General features: G+C 36.5%; 1 protein-coding gene across 1 annotated transcript; it reads right to left on the bottom strand.

Moving 5' to 3' along the window:
- Window positions 1-1,585: 1,585 nt before the first annotated feature.
- Window positions 1,586-17,316, bottom strand: LOC149085626 (deoxycytidylate deaminase). Its single transcript, XM_089233780.1, has 5 exons — window positions 16,919-17,316; window positions 11,266-11,364; window positions 11,033-11,168; window positions 7,482-7,695; window positions 1,586-1,705 (listed from the first exon to the last, which is right to left on the bottom strand). Exons 1-5 carry the CDS (start codon window positions 16,940-16,942, stop codon window positions 1,636-1,638), a joined length of 543 nt encoding a protein of 180 aa, XP_089089906.1. The 5' UTR covers window positions 16,943-17,316; the 3' UTR covers window positions 1,586-1,635.
- Window positions 17,317-27,129: the final 9,813 nt, after the last annotated feature.

Below are 27,129 nucleotides of genomic sequence, written 5' to 3'. Positions count from 1 at the left end.
AAAAGACGGCAAATTCTCAATGAATTTTAATAGTCAGAAAATCAGCTTTGTTCTGAGAAGAACTTTTTAATCTTAATTTAATTTCTACGCACTGTACCTTGATCTTTATAACTTGTCCAGTGGATTTTTTACTGTGATTATCTGAGTTTCTGAACATGCGAAAATATCAAATGATGTGGCAAGTACATCGTGCAAATGGAACAACACAATGCTTTATGTATGCTATGCATGTGATAAAGTTGAACTTTTAAAAAAGCTAGAATGTGCACACTAGTACGAATATTATGTGCAAAACATGAAATCGGAAAATCTACCGTTTATGATCCTCAGAAACAAAATAAATATTTTTCAGTTGTTTTTTTGTGTTGTGAATCCGAGCAATGACTAAAAAATGTTTGAAGAATAAGTTTTTTTCTATGAACAACTAGTAACGATATGAAAATTAGAAATTATGGTTTCAATTAAATAATCTGTTGCTGTACACATAATGATTTATCAATTTTTTCACAGGAAAATGTGAGTCAAAGTGCTCAAAGAGGTATATTACTGCTTAAATATGAAAACTTCGAAAATAAATAAAAGTGGATCCATAATCCAGAAGATTTCCTTATCTGCAATCACCTAGGCCCGGAAAAGTCTGGATTCAAGAGGTCCTACTGTACTTAACTCAATTGGTCCTAGTAAAGATATCGACCCAAATTAATTAATTAAAAAAAAATCGTTTTTAAAGGGCAATTTTGACATACAGAAACACAAATCAATAAAAAAAAATTATTTAATAGCCAGTTTTTACCCAGGTTTGAAGAGTTGGTTAATGTCTGCACATATTTTGAAGTAACTGATGACATAAAATTTAGTTAACTAATAAATTTCTTAACCCATGTAAATGGGCCTTTAGTTAAAAAAGCCCATTTAATTAATATATGTCTCTGTACACAGATATGCAATGACATGTTTTCCTCTTCTACAGTTTGCAGAAAACAGCCTAAAAACACCAGATTACTGGGCAGGCCAGACTAGCGCATGGCTGGATTATTGAGAGTCTACTTTATTACAAATTTTTCACATACAACTGTCATTATCTTATATAATTTATGCTTTTTAATAACTATTGTAAACATTTCCAGAGAAAAATAAGATCTGTGAATGACAAAACTGGGCTTGTGATCTACTGATTGATCGTGAAAAACAGAAATAATCCATGAAGAAATAGAAATAATTCCACAAAAATAGAAATAATTCTAGAATTGGTGAAAGCTTTCAATAATTTTGGGCCTGTTTAGGTGCCCTGAGCATCAAATACACTTGTCTTTCCATAGTTATGACTCATGAGATGAATAAATTTCCCCAATATTAATTTTTATATTTTTGTAGGTGAAGCTGACACCTGGTTTGTGATAAATATTTTTTCATTTCTATTACTGTGTGTGCGGGGCCTGGTGCAACTGCACCTATCACACACCCCTGAGGACATCTCTGATGCACAAGAAACCAATCGAAGTAAACTTTACAAATTGAAAGTCTCTGATTTAACTGATTGCAATTTTACAAATGATTAGTCAGAAAATTTTCAAAAACAAGCACACTCTTTTTGACGTACATTTAATGGAGCAATTTTTACAGTCTTAAGGCAATTTACAACTGTATCTCTGGCTGCTTCTTCTCAAAATCAATCACTACCTCTGAAAGAGATGGTGTCAACTGCCTAAAATCAAATAAATATATATATAAGTATTTTGTATTCCATTCAACTACAGCCATGAATGTGGTGTCTAAGTATTAGTCAAATGGCCATTCCCTACACCAGCGGTTCTCAACCTTTTTTGACTCGCTGAGCCCTTTCTGATCAATAATTTCTATTGCGGAGCCCCGTAGGCCTACTTTTTATTCATTCATCAAGGTTACTGATTTATTTTTATCATTTAAAATATTTATAATAATTTTTTTTTTCAAATTTAGTTTTTTTTTATTTTCCTTGAGCACTGGTTGAGAACCACTGTCCTACACGATGGAGTAGTTTTTAGCTCTCCTAATGTTGAGTTTTAGAGTTAGCAGTCATTTCTCAAAAGCTATAGACGAAATACTAGAAAAACTCAATTACAAGGTCGTAGACTTTCATCAATTTAGTAAAAAAAGATGTATTTTGTACACAAATATGACGAATAGTCATGTGTGCAATGCAAAATATCTGAAACCAGTGCAAAAAAATTTATTCATGCAAAGCATAAGTTTTTCCGAAAGTGAAACTTAAAAGATTTTTAAGGCACACACATGCATGCAAATACAACCTTATAAAATCAGAAAACGACCATATGCAAATATGAAGTAAAAACTTTCTGAAACATCCGTGGGCCATCCGTGTGAAATACCAGAGGTCACTGGTATTTCACAACAGTGGTTACCTTAACTGACACAACACTCATTATTGGGATGAAAAAATGCACCTTTCCGCTAGTTATACATGTAAAATGACTGTATACAAAGTGAAGGTAATTAGGAAAGAAAAGTCACATTCCTTTGTAGGGAATCAAACCACCAACCTTGCACTTTCCAGTCATGTGCTCCACCATTAAGCTACAACAAAGAACAAACATTTTCTAACCTTATAACACTTTGTTCTTTAGGACTGAACAGGACTGCGCAGTAGACAGCCTCTTTAACTCAGCAGCAGCTCATAACAGAATTAGCCCCAGATGGTGACATGCAATGAAACGTTGAACCTCTCGGCTAATTATACAGTGTACAATAACTGGATACCAAGCAAAGATAATTTTGCCCTTACGAAAAACAAATTCCAAAGAGGAGCTTCGTTTAAAGCTATGCAGCAGTCGTTTGGAAATCAGAGTATCAGCAATGATGGCGAAATTGAATGGCCTCCAAAATCACCACATATATTGTGAGCAATGGCAACCTTTATTGGTCAATGTTGTGAATATGTAATGACAACGTAAAATGTATTATTCATTTTAATTAAATTATTCTTTTCTTCTCATATCCTTGTCTTAATTCTTTAAACATTTATAACAAAATCCCTCCCATCAGTTTCATATACAGTAGAACTTGGTTAATTCAAATTTTTATGAACTCCTTTTAAGTTTTCTATCTAATTTAAAGTAAAAATTTCTTGTTTAATTCAAACTTTTTTCAAATTTTTTTGATAACTTAAAGTGGGGATAACTATAAGCAAATTTAGTCTGGAAAAATTCTACAAGATGCCAGACTTTGCTCTTCTCGATCAAAAAAGGAGTTCATATAAAAAATTTTCAAATACTGATAGAAGTTTGAAAATTGTTTTTCCTCTACTCTCTTTTGATAATTTAATGACTATTTTATAACATTGTTCAGCTGGAGTGCATCGAGAATGTGTATCACTTGATACCAGTTATGCTTTTCAACCCATAGATCAGTTTATGATAATGCAAAATTTTAATCTTTTTGTCGTCATTGAGAGTATGGAAAGTATCGGAAAGTTCAGATTGTAATGAAAGTAAATGAAAGTATATTTCCTTGCTAGCATAAGAATGATCAACAAAATTTGGGAAACAGTTTCATAATGCATGATCATGAACTGTTTCCATAAATCAGGCTGAGCATGAAGAAATTCCGCAGTGATGCAGATTCTGGAACAGTGGAATAATGTAGCAGCTAAGATACAAATACAACGCCACAACAGGCAAATTGCCCAACGAGGTGGCTGACTTAAGAACATCATGGATACCCGAGCCATTTTTTGGAGGCCCTACCTACTACTACTACACCACACATTATATATATATTATAAATTATTAAAATTTGGGGAAGAGTTTCATAACTGATAAAATTTTAATAACATAATTATTATCCTATATGAATGGTGATGATTAAGTTGCAATTTGTAGTCATTTTACAGATTTTACCAATTCGTTAGAAGTTCTGCACAGGTATATGGAAGAGGTGCGTGGCTGATTTAGTAGTCATTTTACAGATCCAGGATAGATTAATTGGATAATTCAAACTTTTTCCATTGACCTCGGACTTTGAATTAATCAGGTTCAACTGTATTTTGACTGTATTTTGTGCTATTATCATAATCATATACAGTGTTTTGTTATCCAAAAAAATAATTTTGGAGAGTAATTTCACTCCTTTAAATTTTAAGGGATATTATTGTAAAACAGAGGTTTTTTTAATGAAAAACAGAAAAAAAAATACCTACGATTCGAAGGAGTATTTTTATTCCTCAACAAAATTTGAAGGAGTAAAATTGAATTTTGATGCATGAATCATGCATCTAGATGAGTATTGGCAAACACTCTTCATATATATGACGGCTATTTATCATATTTGTTTACACAATGCCTTTTCTCACTAAATCAATGATTGTCTACAACTTTGTAATTGACCTTTTGATTGAATCTTATATTTTTCAAGATGCAAACTCCAAAACAAAGCTAGGGTAAGGGACACTGAAAAGTACTCTAGCGCGCAGCCATTTTCTTTCACCTAGACACCACATTCATGGCTGTAGGTGACACGGTTCATGAACTGAAACAGACACTTTTTATATGGGGTGGGCAGAACTTATCAAAAATAGGACTTTGTAAAGCACTGTTTGTTTCTTCTCACTTTTGTTTTGATAGCTTGGAAATATAAAAAATTATAGGCGATTTGAATTGGCAACATTTAGTTAAATCAGACTATGTGTATGCACCTCAAGTGAAGCATCAAAAATGATTGATAAAAACTGGTAAATGGAATACTCTTTCAAACTCCTCAGTATGATAAACAGATTTTTTTAGGAAAAAACCTAGTTAATACTGATTCCGAATAGCTCCTTTTTTATGTCATGCATAAAGGTTGGTCTCTCCCAGATTCACGACTTTAAAACCATCTCAGTTTTTGTAAGACTTTTTTCCCAACACAGAGGTACTGTTTCCACTTATGGAAAAGAGATGGCACCAAGACAACTACTACTATTTAACCATACACACACCTTGTAAACATTCCTGTGGGGAATTTCTAAAGAACTGGTACATGCCAGAATGCGTTGCATGTGTGTATATGTATACCCCTAATATATTTATGTTGTCAGTTGTAATGTCAGAATTATGCTTGCTCCATGTTATACTAGTGTTGCCGCCATCTGTCTTTTATATTTTCAAGTAGAAAATAGCAAATGCATGCATTTTCATGTTATGTAAGTATCGTGTTGAAAGTTTGTCTGCTCTCTAGGAGAGACTGACTCACATTCTCGCCTCAAAGTTTTAAAACCAACCTCAGCCGAATACTACTGTGCTTCCAACAAGGTTCAAACCTGGATCCTCATAATCTTCTGCTGGACTCACCGAAACAACTGCAGCACATGGTTACTTCTAAGCCTCCTACCCTCAACAAGTGGTTAGCATACCAACCTCTTCACTACAAAATACAGGTCTTAGCCTTCATGCACATAAAATGATTTTGGGGTGGCTAATATACACTCATGTCCATAAATTAAAAATAATGCCAGCTCCGGCAAATAAAGGTTCAGAAACAAAACAAACGTACCTTATTCATAAAGCCCATTTATTAAACAAAAGATAAAGAACAAAAACGATGGTGTATGTATGATACCATTCATAAAAACTACGATTTTTGCTCCCTGGAGCAATTGTAAAAAATATCTCCTTTACAAAAACTTACTATTACATGGTTGGTATGATGGTTAATACATTGTATGTCTCCCATGCGATGAAATACAGTCCGTACAACGCCTAGGCATGCTGAGTATCAAATTATCGATCTCATCTTGGGGAAGATCACTCCACTCAGCAAGCAATGCTCTCCGAAGTCCGGTACACATGTAGGAGGTTGTTGACGGGCTGCAACTCGTCGGCCAAGCATGTCCCACACATGTTCTATCGGATTCAAGTCAGGTGAGAATGCTGGCCATTCCATACGGGTTATATCCTCAGATTCAAGGCATTCGTTTACGATGTTTGCTCGGTGAGGACGGGCGTTGTCATCCATAAACCCAAATTCTGCGCCCATGGCACCCCTAAACAAACGTACATGTTGTTCCAGAATGATGTCCCGATAAATTTGGGCTTTCATGGTTCCAGTTTGAACATGCAGATCTGTTCTGAAACCCAGTATAATTCCACCCCAAACGAGCAATGCTGCACCACCGTAACGGTGTCATTCAAAGATGTTGTCTTGGTGGTAACGGGTACCTGGCATTCTCCATATGAAAGTCCGACGTGAATTAGACTGCAAGCTAAACCTGGACTCGTCGGAAAACATCACACAAGCCCACTGTGACGATGTCACAGCCGACAGTGAGTTGCCGTGAGCAGAACACATCTGACAGGCTTGCGAGCATATAGACCAATATCTCCCAAACATCTGTACACGGTTTGCCTTGAAACTGTGGTACCCGTGGCTGCAGATAGCTGACGAGACAGGTTGGATGCTGTGCTCTGTCTGCTTCTTTTGGCAGTTACTGCCAAATACCGGTCTTCATTCGGCGTTGTAACTCGGGGGCGACCTGTACTGTAACGTCTACTGACATTTCAGTTATCTTGGAATCATTGCCAAAGCCTAGAGATGACACTTTGGGCAATTCCAAGTTCCTCTGATACTTCCATCTGAGTACCCCCACATTCCAGGCGGCCGATAATTCTACCATGTAACCATGTACAAAATCATCCACATGCGTCCTCTGTGTCATAACTATTCGCTTATGGCACTGAGCACCTTACAGAACTCTTGTGCATGGCCCCCACATCCTGGAGCAGGGCCCCTAGGCTGAGATCTTTTGCGGGCCCCCTGGTCAGACTTTTCACGGGCCCCTTCTGTAGTTAATTTAGTGTGAAAAAGCAAAAAATGATGAGAACTGTCCCGGGCCCTGTCAGCCCCCCCCCCCTTTGTGGGGGTCATGCTCTTGTGAACAATTTTACTTCTTTGCCACCATTCCTTATATACCCCCCTCTTACACTCTCGTCATTGTGATGTACTATCAGCATCATCTGGTGGCTTCCTGAAATTTGCATATCATTCTTGTAGATGTGTGTGATAATTCTACAGGTGAAATTTTTACTTTAGATTTCGATTTCCGTGTGATTCTGAATTATCCTTAATTTATGGACATGAGTGTAATTAAAAAAAGGTTGGTATGCTAGCCATTGAGTATGGGACCCTTTTTCAATAAACTTGCTTGGTCTTTGCACCATATCTATTCCTCAAGTGACAGTAGTACTGAACTGACAGTGTTACTGAAAGTGTCTGGCAACTAGCTTCAAACTTACAAAACATTTGAAAGCCATTTGACATTTCTTGTTGATATTAAATGCTACACTATTCATTAAAAATATGAGTAAATTCAAATTTTAATTCAATCGAGAAATTACTTTAAATTTTAAAAATGATAGTATTAGTCATCCGTTATGGTGATATATTCAAATCTAACAAATTAAACTTGTGTCTGTTTTGAATTTGAAAAATGAAATAAAAAAAAAACTCACTGAAACTCTATACCAGCTAACTTAAGCATGGTCATTGAAGCTAAAATGGATGGGGAATCCGGTTTCTTCATATGTAAATAGACTACTCTTTTCACGCCAGCTTGAATGATTGTTTTTGCACACTCATTACATGGGAATAAAGAGACAAACAATGTTGAACCTTTACTACTAACTACGTTCTTATTTAAGATGGCATTCAATTCAGCATGGCACACTGAAAATTAATTCTGAGATGAGTGCTATGTAAACAGGTATATCACAGCAAAATTATATTACTTTTGAGAGTTCATAAAATTAAAAAATAGTAATAAGCAGTCTAACAATTTAACTCTTTGCAGTTCTATATCAAGGTGCAATCTACATCAGAAAAAAGTATTTCATTGTTATAACGACCTCTTACAATTACAGGAAAGCCCCAAGATATTAGATTTTGTATTTTTTGAATATCTTGTAAGTTTTGCAAACGGAAGTACAGATTATTGGCATACACAAAGGAGGGTTTTGGGGTTCTAACCTCCCCCCCCCCCAAGCCAAGATTATAGTGTTACTTTGCAGGAAAAAACTTAAACACCCCCCTTGAGAAAATTTTGCGTACGCCTATGATCCAGATAGTCTGCTTCTCAGCTATTCAAAAGCATAAAAGAGCTAACATTTAGGGGGCCTTCCTGTAATCACAATTGTGGGGGGGGGGCACTATAAAGTATCAATGAAGTACTGAAAAACCTCTGGAGCGCAAAGGGTTAAACACATTTATTGACTAAGCTTGAATTTTGATAAAATAACTTAAAATTAAAAATTCCTATGCTGAAATTTTATAAATAGTGTGTTTACCTTGAAAATTTTTTAAATCAAAACTTCAGGCTATTTATCATTTATGTGTGTGGATGAATTCGATCTGACCCACACTTCTTACATCACAAGTTTTTAAAATGCCACTTGAACAAGTTTTTGAGATGAAACAGTTCTGAAAGTATTTCTTAACAGTGGAGTCGTTCTATTCCATTTCACCTGGGTCCTTTTCAAGTAAAAGTGGGTCTCTATTCAAAAAATTAATTAAAATTGGTTTTCTCTCCTCATTCAGTGTACCACCATGAAAGAGACTGATATTTGATTTGTGAAGGCACATACACACAAAAAAGCAGGTTCCAATATAAATAGCATTTCTTTTTCAAACGATAAAATTTGAGCTACAGTAAAACCTCGGTAAGTCGTCACCCCAATAAGGGTGGTATTCACTGACATAGCTTAAACCATAGTCACAATTTTTGAATAGAAGATTGACATCGATTGGTTAACCTTTTCTACCAGAACACATTTGGCAGGAGCTGCATCTGTTCCGTGGGTCATATTTTGCCCATCACTAGTTTAAACCATGTCAGTGAATACTACCCTAAGTCGTCACTCCAGTTGAGTTGTCATTTTTCTTTAGACCCGTCTAGCTTTCACAGATAACAATATTATCTATGACCACTCTCATCTATGTTAGTCCTCGTTCACTCGTCACTAATTTCAGTTAACTTGCCACTATGGGAAAGTTTGAGAGAGAGAGATAGATTAGTTCTGTGGCTCCTTTTAAAAAAAGAGATTGGTATAGCAGCATTGCTGTATGTTCAAAAGTGACCATAAAAGCCTTATGTACCAAAATGGAACTGCTCAAGTGATGAAAGTTCATTTGTCGACTAAACTAAAAAACAAACAAAAGTTCTTAGAACATTAGGGACTGTTCGAGCTGGATGTAATTTCTGCACACACACATGGGCCCCTCACTAATTTAAGGCTTCAAATTTAAACAAAATATCTTTGTTGAAAAACCAGACATTTTTGCCCATGTTAAGGCATTCTAGTGTCTGCTTTGCCTTTTTTGCCCAGGATCCCTTCAAGTCAAAATTGGGCCTCGTATTCAGTTTGTATTATGAATTACAAATTAGTGTACCAGTGTATTTTACCATAATAAGTAAAATACTAAAAGCTCTCATAAAAGGTAAAAATTTCATTTTTTTTTCCCTTGTAATCTATAAATTTTTTTGATATTATAATTTTAATTCATATTTAATCAACTTTATATTACTTTGAAATTATACAATTTTTGCAATTAATTGCACATTGAAACTGATGGCACCATGCTTAAGTTGTCTTTAGTGACAGCTTAATGAGGTTTTACTGTATGTCTTCCATATTGACAGAAAAACTTCAGATTATGAATAACTTAGTTTCAAGTGCAAGACAAGCAAAAATTTCTAATAAATTTTGAATTGATAAATTAGTGATATGTCCCAATACGACTACAGGCACTATACCAAAGCCTCCTAGATTATCACTACTAATGCATGCTTTGTAGTTTGCTTTATGCTTTATCACACTGGGACAAGGCTGTCTTAATAAGTTGAAAAGCCAGGCCCAAACATTTTTGGGGGCTCCTATTTCAATGAAAGACCAAATTAAAAAAAAGATTGTAAGCATGTGTGGTTTAATGAGATCTTTCTATAGTTTGGGGGGGGGGTGTGCATTTGTTAAAATGTCACTGACTATGGGAATGATATTCATAGCACAAGCCCATGAAAGACTGTTTCACCCTTCTGTTGCGTGTTAATGCAAGTTGGAATTTAAAAGTGAAGTTCCTGCTCTTTTGTATCATTCCGGAAATATTTAAAGCCTTCATTATAAAATAAATAAAAATACAATGATATAAAATAAGTCAACCTGCACTTTATTTTTGAAAAAAAATCATTACCAGTGTAAGGGTGACCATTATTCCTTATGGTTAAATTTGTTTTGGCATATGAGTGTTTTGGATTAAGAGCATGTTTACATAATTAATTGTGTTTCAAACTGAAGTTCCAATACATTGATATCAATGATTAGGACTGCATTCTATGAAAAAATGCTAAAAGGGCTGAAATAATTTTGCTCCTTAGAGGGATATATTTCAGCTGAACAGGGACACGAGAGAGAGGTGCCATGCACTGTTGAGGCACCACAGTGCATGAAATAAGGAAGACAGGGTTATGTCTCTAGTGGTGGCTTGGTTTGCAAGAGCACCTGGATTCAATTTCTGGCAATGAATGAATGAACGCCAGGACTCTGCACCGGACATATCTCATTGCAGAGATCTATTCCAGCCCAATTTCGCTGTAGAGTCTAGAACAAAGTGTGTGACAAGTCATTTGAGTTAAGTCAAACAAGTCATTTTTAGTGTTGCCATCTGCATCTCCAATTGTGAGTTAAGTGTAATGATCAAATATTTGTATGGCTGTATGCCTGTTGCTCTCTGTGGCGAGACTTTTTAACGGGGAAATCGGCTTGCATTCTCATCTTGAAGCTGAGAACCACAGAAAATCAACTTCAGCCAACTACCACTGTGGCAGGGTTTGAATCCAAGTCATTGCAATGCAAGTCAGTCACTAGGACCAATCAACAACTACAAATGCAAACTGTAGATTCCTGGCAGAGACCAGATGTCTTTTTTTACAGAGTTCACCTCAGCATAATATCCAGAAAATGTTTATTTCCTTGATGAACAGGAATAATCCAAAAAAACATTCTCCACTTACCATATGCATGTTTATTTTCTATAAAATTGACGCTTCCTTTGGACCATGGCATGATATCATCAGGACATCCTGTAGGCATGCCATTATACCCTACACCAATAATTTTTTTATCCTGATCAACAAGGCATGCACCAACCTTTCAAAATAAACAATCAGTTTTATTTAATGAAATTGAATAATATAAGCTTATACATACTGTTAGTACAAGTTCATAAAATATAATTAAAAAAAACCTGAGTAACCGGATCTTTGCTTCTCATGGCAGATAAACAAGCAACTCCCATGAAATAATCCTCCCAAGGCAAATAGTCAGTTCGTTTCTTAGATGAATCCTGAAATTCAAAATAATTTTTATCAAATGGCTTCTGAAAAGCAATAAAAACAGTAGATATTTTTTATAAAGAAATATCAATAAGATATCTATCAGAAATTTGACTTACTCCAATTTCAAGAAAGTTTTTAATGAACAAATATAGCTTTTATTGACTCATTTTTATGAACTCGAAGGAACTTAAACAATTAGTTTAAGTTGTTGGAATTGTTTCAGTGAGTTCTACAAGTATATGATAAAGAAAAAGCAAATTGTGTGAACAAATGTCAGAATTGTTACATGAAAAACTGAAATTTTTCTTGCTTAGGCAAAATGTTACTATATATTGCTAATTAATGGCTTGTTTGATTTTAGCAATGCGGTTGCAGCAAGCTTGATTGACTAGCTGATTTATTAAGCAATATCGACAAAAATGTCCAAACTGATATAATTTTCTTGGATTTCTCTAAAGCTTTTGACAAGGTGCCCCACAATAAACTTCTACTTAAACTCCAAAACCTTGGTCTGTGTTCAATCACTTAAATAGGTGGAAGCCTTCCTCACCAACCACAGTCAATTTGTCTCCTTCGTGCACCAGAACTCCCCATTTCTCCCGGTTAAGTCTTGCACGTCCCAGGGTTCAGTCCTCTCGTCATTATTTTTGATTTATATAAACGATCTTCCTAATTCCATCAATCGCTATATCAGACACTTTGCAGACGATTGCCTCATCTACCAAACAGTGCACAACAAATCCGACCAAGCATCTCTCCAAAATAACCTTAACATTATATAGGAAAGGCAATTACCCTTAACTCTTTAAAAACAGTTTTTATAAAACTTACAAAAGACTTCCCCTCAATTCTTCTTTCTCTATCAATAACTCTTTAATCACTATTTCTTATTATAAATATCTGGTTGTAATTATTGCTGCCAATCTTCATTGGAACCTCCATGTTAATTAAGTCTTTCATAAGTGTCTCCAAAAACTTTTTTCTTCGTCGAAACCTTAAAAACTCCACCTGTCACCTTATGGACATCTCTGCTTCCAAACCTATATCCTTCCTGTTCTCTCATATGCCTGTGAAATCTGAGACCCCATACTCTCTCCAATATAGACAAATTAGAATATATTAAAAATAAATCCACCCACTTCATTTTAAATTGTTGGTCATGCTCTGCCTCTGTTACTGAACTCAGGTGCCAACTCAATATCCAACTGCTTTCGACCCATAGACATATCGCTCGATTAACTTTCCTTTGAAATCCCTTCACGGGCATTTTCATATCGACACTTCAAATTTTCTACCTTCAGCATCATACTTTTACAATAGAATTAACCATTCCAAAAATTGAAACCAATCTTTGCATCCACAGATTGTTTCAAATTTAGTTTCTTTCCTTGAACAATAACAGACTGGAACAACCTCCCATCAAACATTATTGATTGCACAACAGTTTTTGATTTCTTTTGTAACATCAGCCAGGTGTGGATTCAGAAAGGAGGGATAGGGCAATCGCTCCTCCAAAGAGCCTGAATAACATGAGAAAAATTTGTCTGTCCCGTAAAATTTGGGTAAAACTTACACAATAAATCGCCCCTCCCAACGCAATGCTTTGGATCTGCGCCTGCCCAGAAGGGCCATCTCAAAGCGTGTCACTGGTTGTATTAATTATAATCAGTGAAACTGATAAATTTCAATGAATTTCTAATTCATGGCATTATTAGAAATGTATAAATTCTCATAAATTTTGTATAGAGCTGTGGATTTCTAAGTTAAGGTTTTTGGTGGACCTCGAATAGTGATTTTCTGGTACATTAATAGTTTAAAAATTAATAAATATAAGACACAAACTCCTCCCCCCCTGGAAGCAGGCGTGAATTCAAGAGGGGGCGTTTGCCCTTCCGAACAGTCCCAAAATAACATGGGAAAACTTTGTCTGTCCTGTAAAATTTGGGATGAACCAATACACAATAAATCATCCCTCCAAACACATTGCTCTGGATCCGCGCTTGATTGGAGCTCCAGCAGAGCACATGTAGTACTCAATCATAAGTGTATGTGGGTGGGGGCATAAAGAGCTAGTGCCCCCTTCCCATCTGATCAAAAATTGAAAAAATATATATATTCATGTTAAAAAATTAAAATATTCAAAGAAAATACTTTTAAATGCTGTTTTAATCATCAATTTCTGTTAATGTAAATGCTTTCCAAAGGTTGGTAACTCAAAATTCCCCTGGAAGAAATTCTTTCTACCCCTCCCACCATAAAGAGGTTGATCCCACATATGTCCTTATACCCTATGGTGTGGTCTAGGAATGATTTGGAGCTCATGCTTGTACATAGCCTACTGACCATCATGGGCGTAAGCAGGATTTTCTCAAGGGAGGGGTTTGGAACAGCTTTGGTATAAGGGACATGCCAAATTGGCGACTTTTTTCCGGCGATAAGTTGCCATCGTTGGCGCACTCTGGTTTGGTGTTGTTCTGCTAGGTTTTCGCTGTTCTGAAAAATTCTGCCAGGCGGCGTTAGTTGTTGTAGCGCGTCTTTTCAAACAGCCGTACAGCCATTTTGTCGTTTGTGCTTGTTCCGAGTGTTTGGATTACATTTTCGTCACTGGTCAGGTTGTATTGTTCCCTTTTATTTTCCTTTATTTAAACAGTGCCCGTATTTTATTTATACCCTGATCGCTTTGTTATTTAAACAATGGTCTGGGCTTTATTTAAACCCAGATCGATTTATTATTTAAACAACGGTCCAGGCTTTATTTTAAACAATGCCCGGGTTTTATTTAAACCCTGATCGATTTATTATTTAAACAACGGTCCGGGTTTTATTTAAACCCTGATCGATTTATTATTTAAACAACGGTCCGGGTTTTATTTAAACCCTGATCAATTTATTATTTAAACAACGGTCCGGGCTTTATTTAAACAATGCCCAGGTTTTATTTAAACCCTGATCAATTTATTATTTAAACAACGGTCCGGGCTTTATTTAAACAATGCCCAGGTTTTATTTAAACCCTGATCGATTTATTATTTAAACAACGGTCCGGGCTTTATTTAAACCCAGATCGATTTATCATTTAAACAACGGTCCGGGCTTCATTTAAACAATGCCCAGCTTTTATTTAAACCCTGATCAATTTATTATTTAAACAACGGTCCGGGTTTTATTTAAACCCTGATCGATTTATTATTTAAACAACGGTCCGGGCTTTATTTAAACCCTGATCGATTTATTATTTAAACAATGCCCGGGTTTTATTTAAACCCTGATTGATTTGTTATTTACAACGGTCCGGGTTTTATTTAAACCCTGATTGATTTATTTTTATCCACAGTTTTATTTTTTAAACAATCCAGAGCTTATTTTTGTTTATACCATTTGTTTTTATTGTTTTTTACTGTTTTCTATGCTGGCGATTTTTTTTTCTGGCGCACGTAGTGTCTGGCGGCTTTTTCTTGGACCGCCAGACATATTTGGCATTGGAAAAAAAAGTCTCCAAAAATCGCCAACCTGTCCCTTATACCAAAGCCGTTCCAGGGGTTTTCTATAATTTTTCTTTTGAAGGGAAGGGGGGATTCATGTTTAACACCAAAATCTCAGCTCAAGGAAGGGATTCGAACCTCAAAACCCCTTCCTTACGTACACCAATGTTGACCATCCATGTGATGATGAGTATTCATATCAAAATTTATCCACATACAAGTTGACATACTCTAAAGTAGTCAAAATTTGAACGAGTCCACCTCGCAAATCTCACTGCTGAACATTAAAAACAAATTAAACACTAATACAAATACAACGCCATAACAGGCAAACTGCCCACCGAGGTGGCTGAGAAAAAGATGCCCATAACAAATATGGATGTCATAGGCCTATATTTCAAAAATACAGCAACCCAATTAAAAACACAATCACAAAAATTATAAATAATATATACACATGATAAAATATTATACAATGCCCATAAAGAATATTATGGTTGTCTTATTCTAAGTATGGATAGCTTCTCGATTTACCCCAACATGTTTATCGTATTTCTTTTTAAACGTGTCAATTGTGTTACAATTTACTAGCTCCGGGGGTAAGCTATTCCATTTATTAACAACCCTATTAGAGAAAAATTCCTTGCGACAGCATAACCTCATATTGTCCCTTACCAATCTATACTGGTGTAAAGATAGACATTTGAAATCTGCATTTCAAGTAAAAGCCAGTTTACACAGATAAATTAATTTAGTAGTCAATTAAATTTTAAATGAGTTCAGAGCAGGGTTGCAACTGAAGAAAGAGTGTGGTGCTCTGGATCTGGAAGGGTGCTGAGTTTACTGTTTTTTAATTCAAAATTATGGGGAGGAGGAGCCAAAATGGACACTGGCTGTGGACACATGGCCACCACAAGGGTGGGGCTGGCAAGACTCCAGCCCTGAGGCCCGCAATGATTTTCATCATTTTTTGTTTTTTCACGCTATAAAGTCATCATTGGGGGGGGGGAAGCCTGTGAAAGTCTGTTCTGGGGGGCCTGCAAAAGATCCCAGCCAGGGGGCCATGCCTGTACAATAGAGTAAATTTGGTTTCTAGTTGCACCCTGGTGCAGAGGATGTAAGCAGTGTGTTTAAGTTGTTAAGTAATCGAATGATTTAGTGGTTAACACTAGAAAGGCCAGACTATACATTACAACTGTAAGGACCACTGGCAGTCATTTTGAGTGCTGGTTCTTTTCAGCACAATATATTTAATCACACTAATTTTTTTAAATAAAAAATAGCAAGCACAGGGGTTTCTCCAGCCGAAAGTTCTAATGTTTCCTGGACCCTTCACAAAATTGTGGATCTGAAAAAACAGACCTTTCACGAAATACAAAAAAATGAAATCATAAATTTGGCCTCTCATTTTTTCGTGATTAATTAACTAGATTATTTTGCTTCCCACAAACTTACTCATTTTTCATGAAATTAATGACCCTTTTCACAAAATTAAGTAGGCCCTATTCGATCTTTTATTATCCAAATCATAGACAGAGATAGACTGGGAAAAGGGGGGGTCCATTATTGTTGGGGAACACATATATACATTAGATCAGTGACTCCACCTTTGACACTGGGGGGGGGGGCAATGCCCCCCACGTACCCCCGTATCTCCGCCCGTGATCCAAATGCAGTTTTTGGTTACATACTAATATAGCCTACATAATAAAATGCATACTAATTTGTTTCATGTTGGGGCACATCTTAAGAACTTGACCACTTAAAATTTAGCTAACTACTAAATTACTTAAATCATGTAAACTGGCCTTAAGATTTCAAAAGCAGTTTTGCTTTTAATTTTATGATTCTACTTTTTAATGTAAATGTAACTAAATGAATATAGCAAAGAAAAAAAAAAAAGAGGAAATTCTCTTAGATGAATAATTGAAATAGGTTTCATAACAAGGGGAAGGAACTAAAAACCATTTGAAAATTAAAATCCGAGTATGTATGAGATGAAGAATGACACAGATGATTTTATTCAAGCTACGAGTTTTTTTTCCAAGCCTCCGTGGTACTGACTAATGGTTACTATTACCTTCTGACGATTCTTCTCGTCCATATTTGCTATGTCTTGTAATATTTCCGATCAATTGTAGCAAGACTATCGAAGGGCCCTCGTCGAATATCTTCGTTACTAGGCTTTTGTTATTGTTTAGTCTCGTTTTCTGGAGTATGCTTTGTTTTTGTTTACATGGTGTTCCCACATGTGCCTTTTTTTGCCTTCATTTCCCGCCGTGCAGCTGAACTCAAAATCAGTGTTGCCAAAAGTCAAAAAAATTTTCAACTAGAATCACAAGCGAAAGCCCTCGAAAGCCCTGCATAATTATTATTGTAAACGAAAGCCCGAAAACCTTACATAATTATTATTCATCAAAAACAACTCGAAAGCACTGAGCTATAAGTAAGCTTTACTTATAGCTCAGTGCTCGAAACCTGAAACCTGGCTTGAACAAACAGAACTAATGTGACCATACGTTCCGAGACACTCCCGGTTTTTTCTGTTTTATTGGCTGTGTCGATTTTTTTGCAAAAAAGTCCCGGTTGTTCACATATTTTCAACAAAGCCAACTTGACTTTTTATTTTTCAAATCAAAGATTAAAATTATCTTCCCAAGGGGTCATTCAAGTATTACGTCAGCATCGATGGGAGAGGAGGGGGTTTCCGATTTGCTGACTTTTGATGACAAGGGGGGAGGGGGGGGTTTGGATGATGCTTACGTAATCAACCACCGTTTATAAAGATATGAAATATTCTTAATGGCATCTTATTCGGAGCGCCAAAAACGGAAAAAAAACTTTCGATAGTTATTGGGCACCTATGAACTAACATTCTACCTATTAATAAGTCCCCTACAGCAGGGTTTTCCAACCGGTGTTCCGCGGAACCCTTGGGTTCCAGAGAGAGTTTGAGAGCTTTTTTGGGGTTCCGCGGAATCAAAAGGGACGGAATTCCAAAATCACGGAACCCTGGTAGCTTGAAAAGTTTTCTTGTTACTGTTTCCACCTGAAGCAATTTTTTATTTTTATTTCTGTTGAGAACAGGTACTCAGGTACTAATTCAGAGAAAATATTGGATAATCGACCAGTAGAAGACAAACAATATTCTTGTGTTGGCTCCTTTCTTTCTTTCTTCCTATTCTCGCACACAAGTCCTTCAGACAACAACAACAGTCAAGATGACTTCCCGGGAATTGGTATTCCCAAAACTCTCAAGACCTACATGAGGAATTTTATGAGGGTCTTCCTGCAAAGATTCGGAAGTATTAAATTGTTCCTTTGCATTCTGTGCTCCCACCAGATTCCCCCATGCTACAGATTCGTTAGCACAAATGCAAATTCGTTTACACAACGTTCAAGAGGCCACGTCAAAATGTCGCATAAGGGTGAAAATCATACAATTAAAAATGAGCCCCCACCCCACCCATCCCATAGACCTCACAGAAAATATCACAAAAATTCAATGGTTTCAATTGCATTTTGTTTATTATATAATAATAATTCCAGAATAAATGAGACATCTATTCTGAATCAGTCATAAACACCACCATTTAGATGGTGGTGTTTATGACTGATGGTGATGACTCAAGCCTCTTTAGGGAAACATGACAGTTTAGCGGTTCCCGGGAAGGCATGCAATTAACACTTCGGAGGACAGTCGAAGTTGTCTCGCTCCGGGGCAGTCATCATCTAGAGATGTCCGGATGGTGACTCAACGAGAGGGGAGGTTTTGAAGGAAAAAATTACTAGATTTCTTTTGTGGTGCCCCTTTTCGTTTGATGTTGTAAGCATGATTTTTTCTTCGTTAATATAGCCGTTTTTCTTTAATGACAGAAAGGAAGGCCAGACTTTTCTCAGGGGTAAAGAATGCGATCCAACCCCCTCCCAACTGCATACACTCTTTTCCTCTTTAAAATAAGCTGCCACGCCTAATAACACCGAAAATATTACTGTATGCGAGCTTTAAACTGAAAGCCTCCTTTCGCAATCAATAATAGTTTAATGGGGAAAAAAGTTGAATTTTAATCAAAAATTTCCAAAATCTCTGCTGAGGAAAGAAAAGGTTTCGTTTGGAAAAATTGCGGCCTCTGACCTTTCGCACCCCCTTAAGTCCGGCCCTGTTTATGATAATAATTTATACTGAATATTTAAATATTTTCATATGATTTTGAACAAAAGTACAGAAAAAATATCGTTTTAAACCGATGTTTATTCGTTTAACATTTTTAAATTAGAAAAAAATATTGTGTGTGGTTACCATTATCAAAAATCCATAGCAACAGCAACAACATTTTGGCGCGATATCCTAGAAATTTTCACCGCCAATATCTGTGTCGTGCTTTTTCGTTACACAATTAATATATACACTGTATATTTACCGTTTATTTGGTTGAATTTTCCATACGATACAATTTTTCATTCAGTTTTGCATGCGGTTATAGGCTTACATCAAAACGAATATTCACTCATAGATTACAGGAAGTGTGTTCCTCTTTCACAAGAGCGTCGATACCATTGTGAGAGAACCTTCATATGGTGTAGGTTTCTGCTTTAGGTCCTCCTTTTCTTTTAAATTATTTATTTCTTGTCATGTTCATGGGATAGGGGTGGTTTCCGAATTCCTAGAGCCAATCACAGAGTGTGTTGACACGAGTAATGCGTCTTTCACCCACAGCAGGAGTCACTTGTGGGTGGAAATGGACCAGATGCCCCTTTAGTGTCTCTTCAGATAAAATAAGCGAGACGGGCTCACAGTGGTTTAGGCTTGCGGTACATTTTTTTCTCTTTAATGTGACAGTTGTATCTTTCTTTTCACCGGGGGTAGCCACGCTGAAATGTTCTTTGCTCTCTTCTCTCATTCCTGAATACTATATTTTAACTTTCTGAATACTTGCTGTAAATAAAACTTGATAAGAATCATCCCTAATAACCACGAGCAACACATCAACAAGTGAAACTGTTGAGAAAACAAGTGGCATCAATGCAGGGCCGCAATTTCAACTTTTTCCAGGGGGGGGGGGGGCAAAGCACATGTACTCAATGTATATATATATTTGTATATATATATATATATATATACCATTTTTAATTTTTAGTGTATTTTCAAAAATCGGGGGGGGGGGCAACGGCCCTCCCTGCCCCCCCCCCCAAATAACGGACCTGCATCAATTTACACCGTTGAGCGACAGAAATTTTCTTAAAGCAAAGTGAGTAAAAGAATTCTGCTTTTCGGTATGCATATTAATGCATGAAATTGAAGAATTTTCAGAATAAGTGCACATTTTTGAAGTTTTACGAAAATTCACATTTTCACAATTTTTCAAATGAATATTTCTTATTATATGCTCATAGGTTTTTTTTTTCAACATGAACAATGATCCGTAGTGAAGTGGTTGTATCCTGCTACGTAAAAAGATAAATATTGAGAGGCAAATTTAGTGAATTACTAAAGATGTTTGTAATCTTTGCTGGTATCCCTTACTCAAGCTGACAGCCAAGAGATTTTTTTAAATTAATGCAAGACAAAATCACTAGTATTAAATTAAGGAATTAAACTAGAATTACATTGAGTTATTTTAATTGACTAATTACTGGAACCAATTTATGAAATAAATTACAGTGCACACTAGTACTAGGATGAGTGTATACGAACGACGAACGCGCCGTTATATACGGAGAACGCAAAGGTTTCAATTATAACGAAAAACGTTTATTAATTAGATGAAGCTAAGGTACGACTGACTCGAGCCGATACAAAATAACATCTGCCTCAAAAATCGGGAAAAATAACATAGATAATAATTGTGTACGCGGTGCCATCTAGTGGCGATAGAGAAAAAGAATATAATATGAAATACTACAGCTACACACAAACATACTCCCACCCTATCAAGAATATATAAATGATGTCATATTATTCTTGATACATAAGTAGAACACATATCTTAGCATCTGATTAACAAATTAAACATTTCTTTAAAAAATAGCCCTAGTAGTTCGAATGGCGACTACTCAACATAACATTTCCACTCAGATGAATTTTATGAGCATTATCAATATAAATATGTTTAGTAGCACCTGCACGTGAACAAAATCGTTGAAGAGCTGCAATAAATGCACTGGGTGTAAGATCGATAAACTTCGATATGAGCAGCTTTCGAGCAAAACACAAAAACAGCGGTATATCCTTCTCAAGCGTGAACCTGTTCATACCCCGTCGTCTCCTGAAAAAAATCGAAATCATTGATCATCGTTCGAAGATCCTAATTCTCCTGAAGTTTCGCTAGAATTCCGCGGAAATATTGGACGGTGAGGTGGCCAGAGGACACAACCTTCAAGTTTGTTGAAAAATATCTTCGCCATGAATGTTTGATGAACTATAGAAATGAAAATTAAATTAACAAACAAGCTAAAAATTATTCGATGTTGGAAAAAGCTATGGAATATTCTTTCGACGTGATGTCAGGAGTGGTAAAAAATTGAAGATTCAAAAATATATATCGGGTGGGGAGGATTTATATAGTAAAAACTGGAGGGGGGTTTCGAATATTTCTCTCGTCCAGAACGAATTTGCTGCCATCTGTTGTAAAAATGCATGATCAAATATTTAACATAAAGATGTCATCTCTATAGATTAAATTAAAAAATAATGATGATTTCGAAAATTTGGAAATAATTTTTGTTTAATGAATTTTTATTATTTATTTTATTTTAATTTTAACCCTTAGAATTCCCTACGAATGCCAAGAATCTTCTCCCGTATTTTCGGCTTACATAATTCATAATTTATCTCCTCTTCAACTTCGATTAAAATATCATATAATCGATATTTTCAACTTGGACGAGAAATAGAGAAATCTTATATTTCTTCTCGATGACTTACATAAGTTTATAATATGTTGTGTATTCTTTTTTCCCCTGTGGCGTCATCTCTCGCCCCCCTTACGTGGGTGCAGAGGCGAAAAAAGGGGACAAGCGAACTGTTTCCCTTGCGTGACCTACTTCTTGCTCAGTGTGTTTCTCTCGTGCAAGTGAGAAAAAAGTTTCCCCTTTTTTATTGAATAAATTTATTTAAGTGAATAAATTTATATTCTTTAAAAAAAATATCATATAATGTGGCTCTGATCACAGTATTCGTAAGTTCTACCTGATCATCTTCATCCATCGTTACGGAAGCTATGAGCTTTAAAAAAAGCACCTCTCTGAATGCCACATAAATAAAAAATTATTACTATTATACTCCCGCGCGTTGTGCGTCTGTGTCTCTCCGTGGATTTGAGGAGACTGAAGCGCGCATGCGCTAACTGCGCTCACCTCCGTAAAAATTATCCAATGAGCGTCTACTTGCCATTCATCGTGTGGACAGTTTCAAGAAGAATCGGTAAGTTAAAATTAAGTTGCCCACTAAAGCGCTTGCCTCGTGTAAACGGGCCTTTAGTTGGGAAATGCGCAAGTGATTTAGTTGGTGAGATGAGAACGGCTCCATTTTTTCCGGTATTTTAAGGCTCATTTACATTGAGCGAGTTAAGTAGCTGGCGAGTGAGCAAGTAGCTGCTAGCCCAGCGAGAAAGTAATTATACTCGGCTAGTGAACTCGTCCAGACGCGCGCGCATCTCAATTTTTTTCTCTGTCGTTGTCAGGGAATAGCCTTATACGCTGAAATCCTGTATAATTACGTCAAGTGTTTTGTTGTTGTTGTTGCTGCACGTGCTTTTTATTTTATCTTCGATCACGAAAATGAAGTGGAGTTCTGAGGAAATAAAGAGATTTCTTTGCATCTATGAACAATTTCCGATTCTGTGGAATGTTAAACATAAAGATTACTGCAACACGAAATTAAAAGAGACAGTCTTCGCTCAAATGCGTTGTCAGTTGGAAGAAGAAGGCCTTTTGGGAGGAGGCCTGGACGACAAAAAATTAAAGGCAAAGATAAAAGGGTTGAAAGATGTCTACAGACAGGAGCTGGCAAAAATAGAGAGAAGCAAGAAGAGCGGCGCAGGAACGGAAGACCTGTACCACCCGAAATTGGTGTGGTTCCGTTCTGCTCATTTCTTTCAAGAAGTTCTCTCGACTAGAGGAAGTCAATCGAATCTGGTAAGTGTGTGAATATATTTATTTAAATATATATAATACAAATAGAGTAGTTCATTTTTGAGCCACATATGGGGCCACCATCGGGCGAGGGCCCGATTTCCGCATGAGCAAGTGGGGCTCTAGCCCAGGGGTCCATACCCTGCATCATGTTTCCTAGAATGCGATTTTCATGGGCCCTAAAAATTAAGGACAGCTGAGAATCTTCCCGGACTGAAACCATGACCTCCCTCCCCTCACATCTTGGAGCAGGGCCCCCAAGTCAGACCTTTTATGGACCCTTCTGTAGGAATTTATAGCATCAACAAGTGATGGTAATTGTCCCGTGCTAGAGCCATCATTCCCCCCCCCCCCACCATTTCATTTTGGTGCCCCAAAATTCAAACATCATATCGCACACCAGCAAGAATATAACAACCTTTGAAACAGTGGGAGCTATGTTCTGATTTGGTGGCAAGAATAACATGTTTTGAGTTGTGATATTCTTACCAATGTGCGATATGGGCATGCCCCACATCCTGCAGCAGGTCCCCTAGGCTGGTCTTTGGTGGAACCCTTGGCCAGACTTTTCATGAGCTGCATTACAATTTCAAAAAGTGATAATCATTCCGGGCTAGTCCTGTCCGCCTTACCCTTGTTGGATACATAGAAATGATCAGCAATCTCTAGCAAACAGTGTTATTTTTCACTTTTTCATTCATTTCTTCCAATGCTGATACACTGAACCGCCTGAACCTTTAACCAGTCAAGTGGTTACGAGGGCATTTGTCGTCGCTGATATACGTAATGGTGTTACCTACGACAGCATTTGCCAACACGCAGCAACCTTCTACTTTATTATCTCATCACTAGATGGAGTTGATAATTATATTTCAAGGTCTGCGATTAGTATTACTATTATCTTTGTCATGTTTTGCAAAGCTGCATCCCCATCGCTTTTTTTTTCTTTTTCGATTCCCTTGCGAAGAAGCATGTGTTTTATTACTCATATATCTTTTAGCAAAGGTTCAACTACTATGGTTCCACATAAATCCATCAACAGCATTTCTTTTAGTCACGGGACATTATGCCACCCCCCCCCCCACTTTTTGGGCTGTCATATTATGTATCGACACATTCAGGCTATAAAAAAATATTTTAATATTTCCAATTTCCAAGAAAAGGGAAAAAGCACTCTCATCTTCAAAAAAAAAGTGGGCACTGCGGGTAACGCTCGGAGAAATTTATTGGGGAGTTGACTGGTTAAAAGCAGTATGCCTTTTCCTTATTTCATATTTATATAAATAACGGCCGTATTCACCAACACAGTTTCAACTGCAATCGCAAGTGAAAGGATTGAAGATCAAAACGGATTGGTTAAATTAAGGATTTTAACCAATCCGTGTCGATCGCTGATCGTTTAAACCTGCGATTGCAGTTGGAACTGTGTTGGTGAATACGGCCGTAAGTAGACCTATCGCTCTTGGAGGGGTCTTTTTGCTCTCTCACGGAGGGGCAGTGATGGTAACTCGTGGGAAAAATTGGTCCACATGGGAAATTTTGAGGTCATCAAACAAAAGAATTTTTGTTGAAAAAATATATAAATGCAAAACAAAATGCTTTTCTCTAGTGTAAAATAATTGACTACATATTTCCATCGATAGATGGCAGCACAAATTCGGAATGTGTGGGGGGGAAAATTCAGTCAAAAGGGAAATTTTCGAGGGATATTTTGCTTGACGAGGTTACCATCATTGCGGAGGGGTTTATTTTGATCTCAAGCGTGAACCTGTTCATGCTCCGTCGTCTCCTGAAGTTTTGACGTGCGTCTGCAGCCTGCGGTAGACCCAAAACCAGCAACCAATCAAAGGCATCATTTATGACGTCACCAAAAAGGGAGATTTCCCCCTCCCTTCCTCGCTTAGCGGTGACTTGTCCTGCTTGGCGACTTGTAATATTTCATATTCAAATTACTCCATCCAATACAATCATCCACATCCACATAAGTTTCATGTTTTTTAAAACCGAGGCCATTACAGAGGTTGCAAATGATAAATTTCCTATAGCAAATGGTAAAAAAATTTCTTCATCCATAACTACTACCAGCAACATCACAAGACTAACGAAGACTGACAAATGGACGAAAACTTTTGCAAAAACAATTTCATATTAATCTTTTATATAGTGTAATGTGGTCCATTTCTTTTATAAAATAAATTTAAAAAAAAAATTGAATACAAAATTTATAAAAGATCTTTGCCAAGTTTTCTAAAAGAAAATTTATCAAACTTTTATAGTGTAACGCCGGCCTTACGCTCTAACCACTGTACTAATTGCGGTTATAAAACACCTGTAAAATTAAAATCTATCATTAAACGTCGCCAAGTATGTTGGCGTCAATCAACAATCGTGCCAAATAACCAAGATCATATCCTGCGAAGCTAGAGCTCGATATCCATCAAGCTCTAGCGAAGATGAGGGGAAAAAAACCTTCTCCACTCCCTATTTACTGACGTCATAAAATGCTGCTTTTTCATTGGTTGCTGGTTTTGGGTTTACCGCAGGCTGTAGCACGACCTCCTATATAACTATTATCTAGGTGGTCGTGGCTGTAGACGCACGTGAAGTTTTGCTAGAATTCCGCGGAAATATTGGACGGTGAGGTGGCCAGAGGACACAACCTTCAAGTTTGTTGAAAAATATCTTCGCCATGAATGTTTGTTGAACTATAGAAATGAAAATTAAATTAACAAACAAGCTAAAAATTATTCGATGTTGGAAAAAGCTATGGAATATTCTTTCGACGTGATGTCAGGAGTGGTAAAAAATTGAAGATTCAAAAATATATATCCGGTGTGGAGGATTTATATATTAAAAACTGGAGGGGGTTTCGAATATTTCTCTCGTCCAGAACGAATTTGCTGCCATCTGTTGTAAAAATACATGATCAAATATTTAACATAAACATATCATCTCTATAGATTAAATTAAAAAAATAATAATTTGGAAGTAATTTTTATGTTTAATGAATTTTTATTATTTAATTTTTAACCCTTAGAATTTCCTACGAATGCCAAGAATCTTCTCCCGTATTTTCGGCTTACATAATTCATCTCCTCTTCAACTTCGATTAAAATATCATATAATCGATATTTACAACTTAGAGAAATAGATAAATCTTATATTTCTTCTCGATGACTTACATAAGTTTATAATATGTTGTGTATTCTTTTTTCCCCTGTGGCGTCATCTCTCGCCCCCCTTACGTGGGTGCAGAGGCGAAAAAAGGGGACAAGCGAACTGTTTCCCTTGCGTGACCTACTTCTTGCTCAGTGTGTTGCTCTTGCGCAAGTGAGAAAAAAGTTTCTCCTTTTTTATTATGTGGAATTAATATTGTTAACCTATGTAAATAGCTTTTTAAAATTAAATGAACTTAAATATTATCAACCGTTTCTTCAATTGGAGTCGGAATATACATCGTCCTCAATGTGTACCACATAACTATACCCCTCTTGGGTAGTGAAAGTGAATAAATTTATATTCTTTAAAACAAATATCATATAATGTGGCTCTGATCACAGTATTCTCAAGTTCTACCTCATCATCTTCATCCATCGTTACGAAAGCTATGAGCTTTAAAAAAAGCATCTCTCAGAATGCCAGATAAATAAAAAATTATTACTATTATACTCCCGCGCGTTGCCTCTGTCTCTCTCCGTGGATTTGAGTAGACTGAAGCGCTAATTGCGCTCGCCTCCGTAAAAATTATCCAATGAGCATCTACTTACTACTTAATCGTGTGGACACCATGAAGAATCGGTAAGTTAAAATTTAGTTACCAACTAAAGCACTTGCCTCGTGTAAACGGGCCTTGAGGGTGTATATGTGGTGGGGCGCGTCCGTGTGGAGTGGGGTTCTTTTTTCTTTTCATGAACTGAAGCATGCGATATGGAGGTTTTGGAGTCGTCATCATCACTGTCTTCCTCTGAAGAATTACTACTACTACTATTACAATTGTGAAAGTCTTGCACATTCGACAAAAAATTAAAAATTTCATCGCAAATCTGTTCCTTTGTTTCTGGGATTTCCAAATGCAGGGCATTTCCTGAAATTAACTGAGACAAATTAAATGATTCTAGGACTATTTTTTTTCTTTCGGAAACATCAACATTCCAAGAA

This window comes from Pholcus phalangioides, unplaced genomic scaffold (genome assembly GCF_987345545.1).
Source record: "Pholcus phalangioides strain wild (caught in Gottingen) unplaced genomic scaffold, Ppha-v1.0 ptg000007l_1, whole genome shotgun sequence".
NCBI classification, from domain to species: Eukaryota; Metazoa; Arthropoda; class Arachnida; order Araneae; family Pholcidae; genus Pholcus; species Pholcus phalangioides.
The sequence above is the reverse complement of the archived record's forward strand: the minus strand, read 5'-3'. Positions and strand labels throughout refer to the sequence as shown.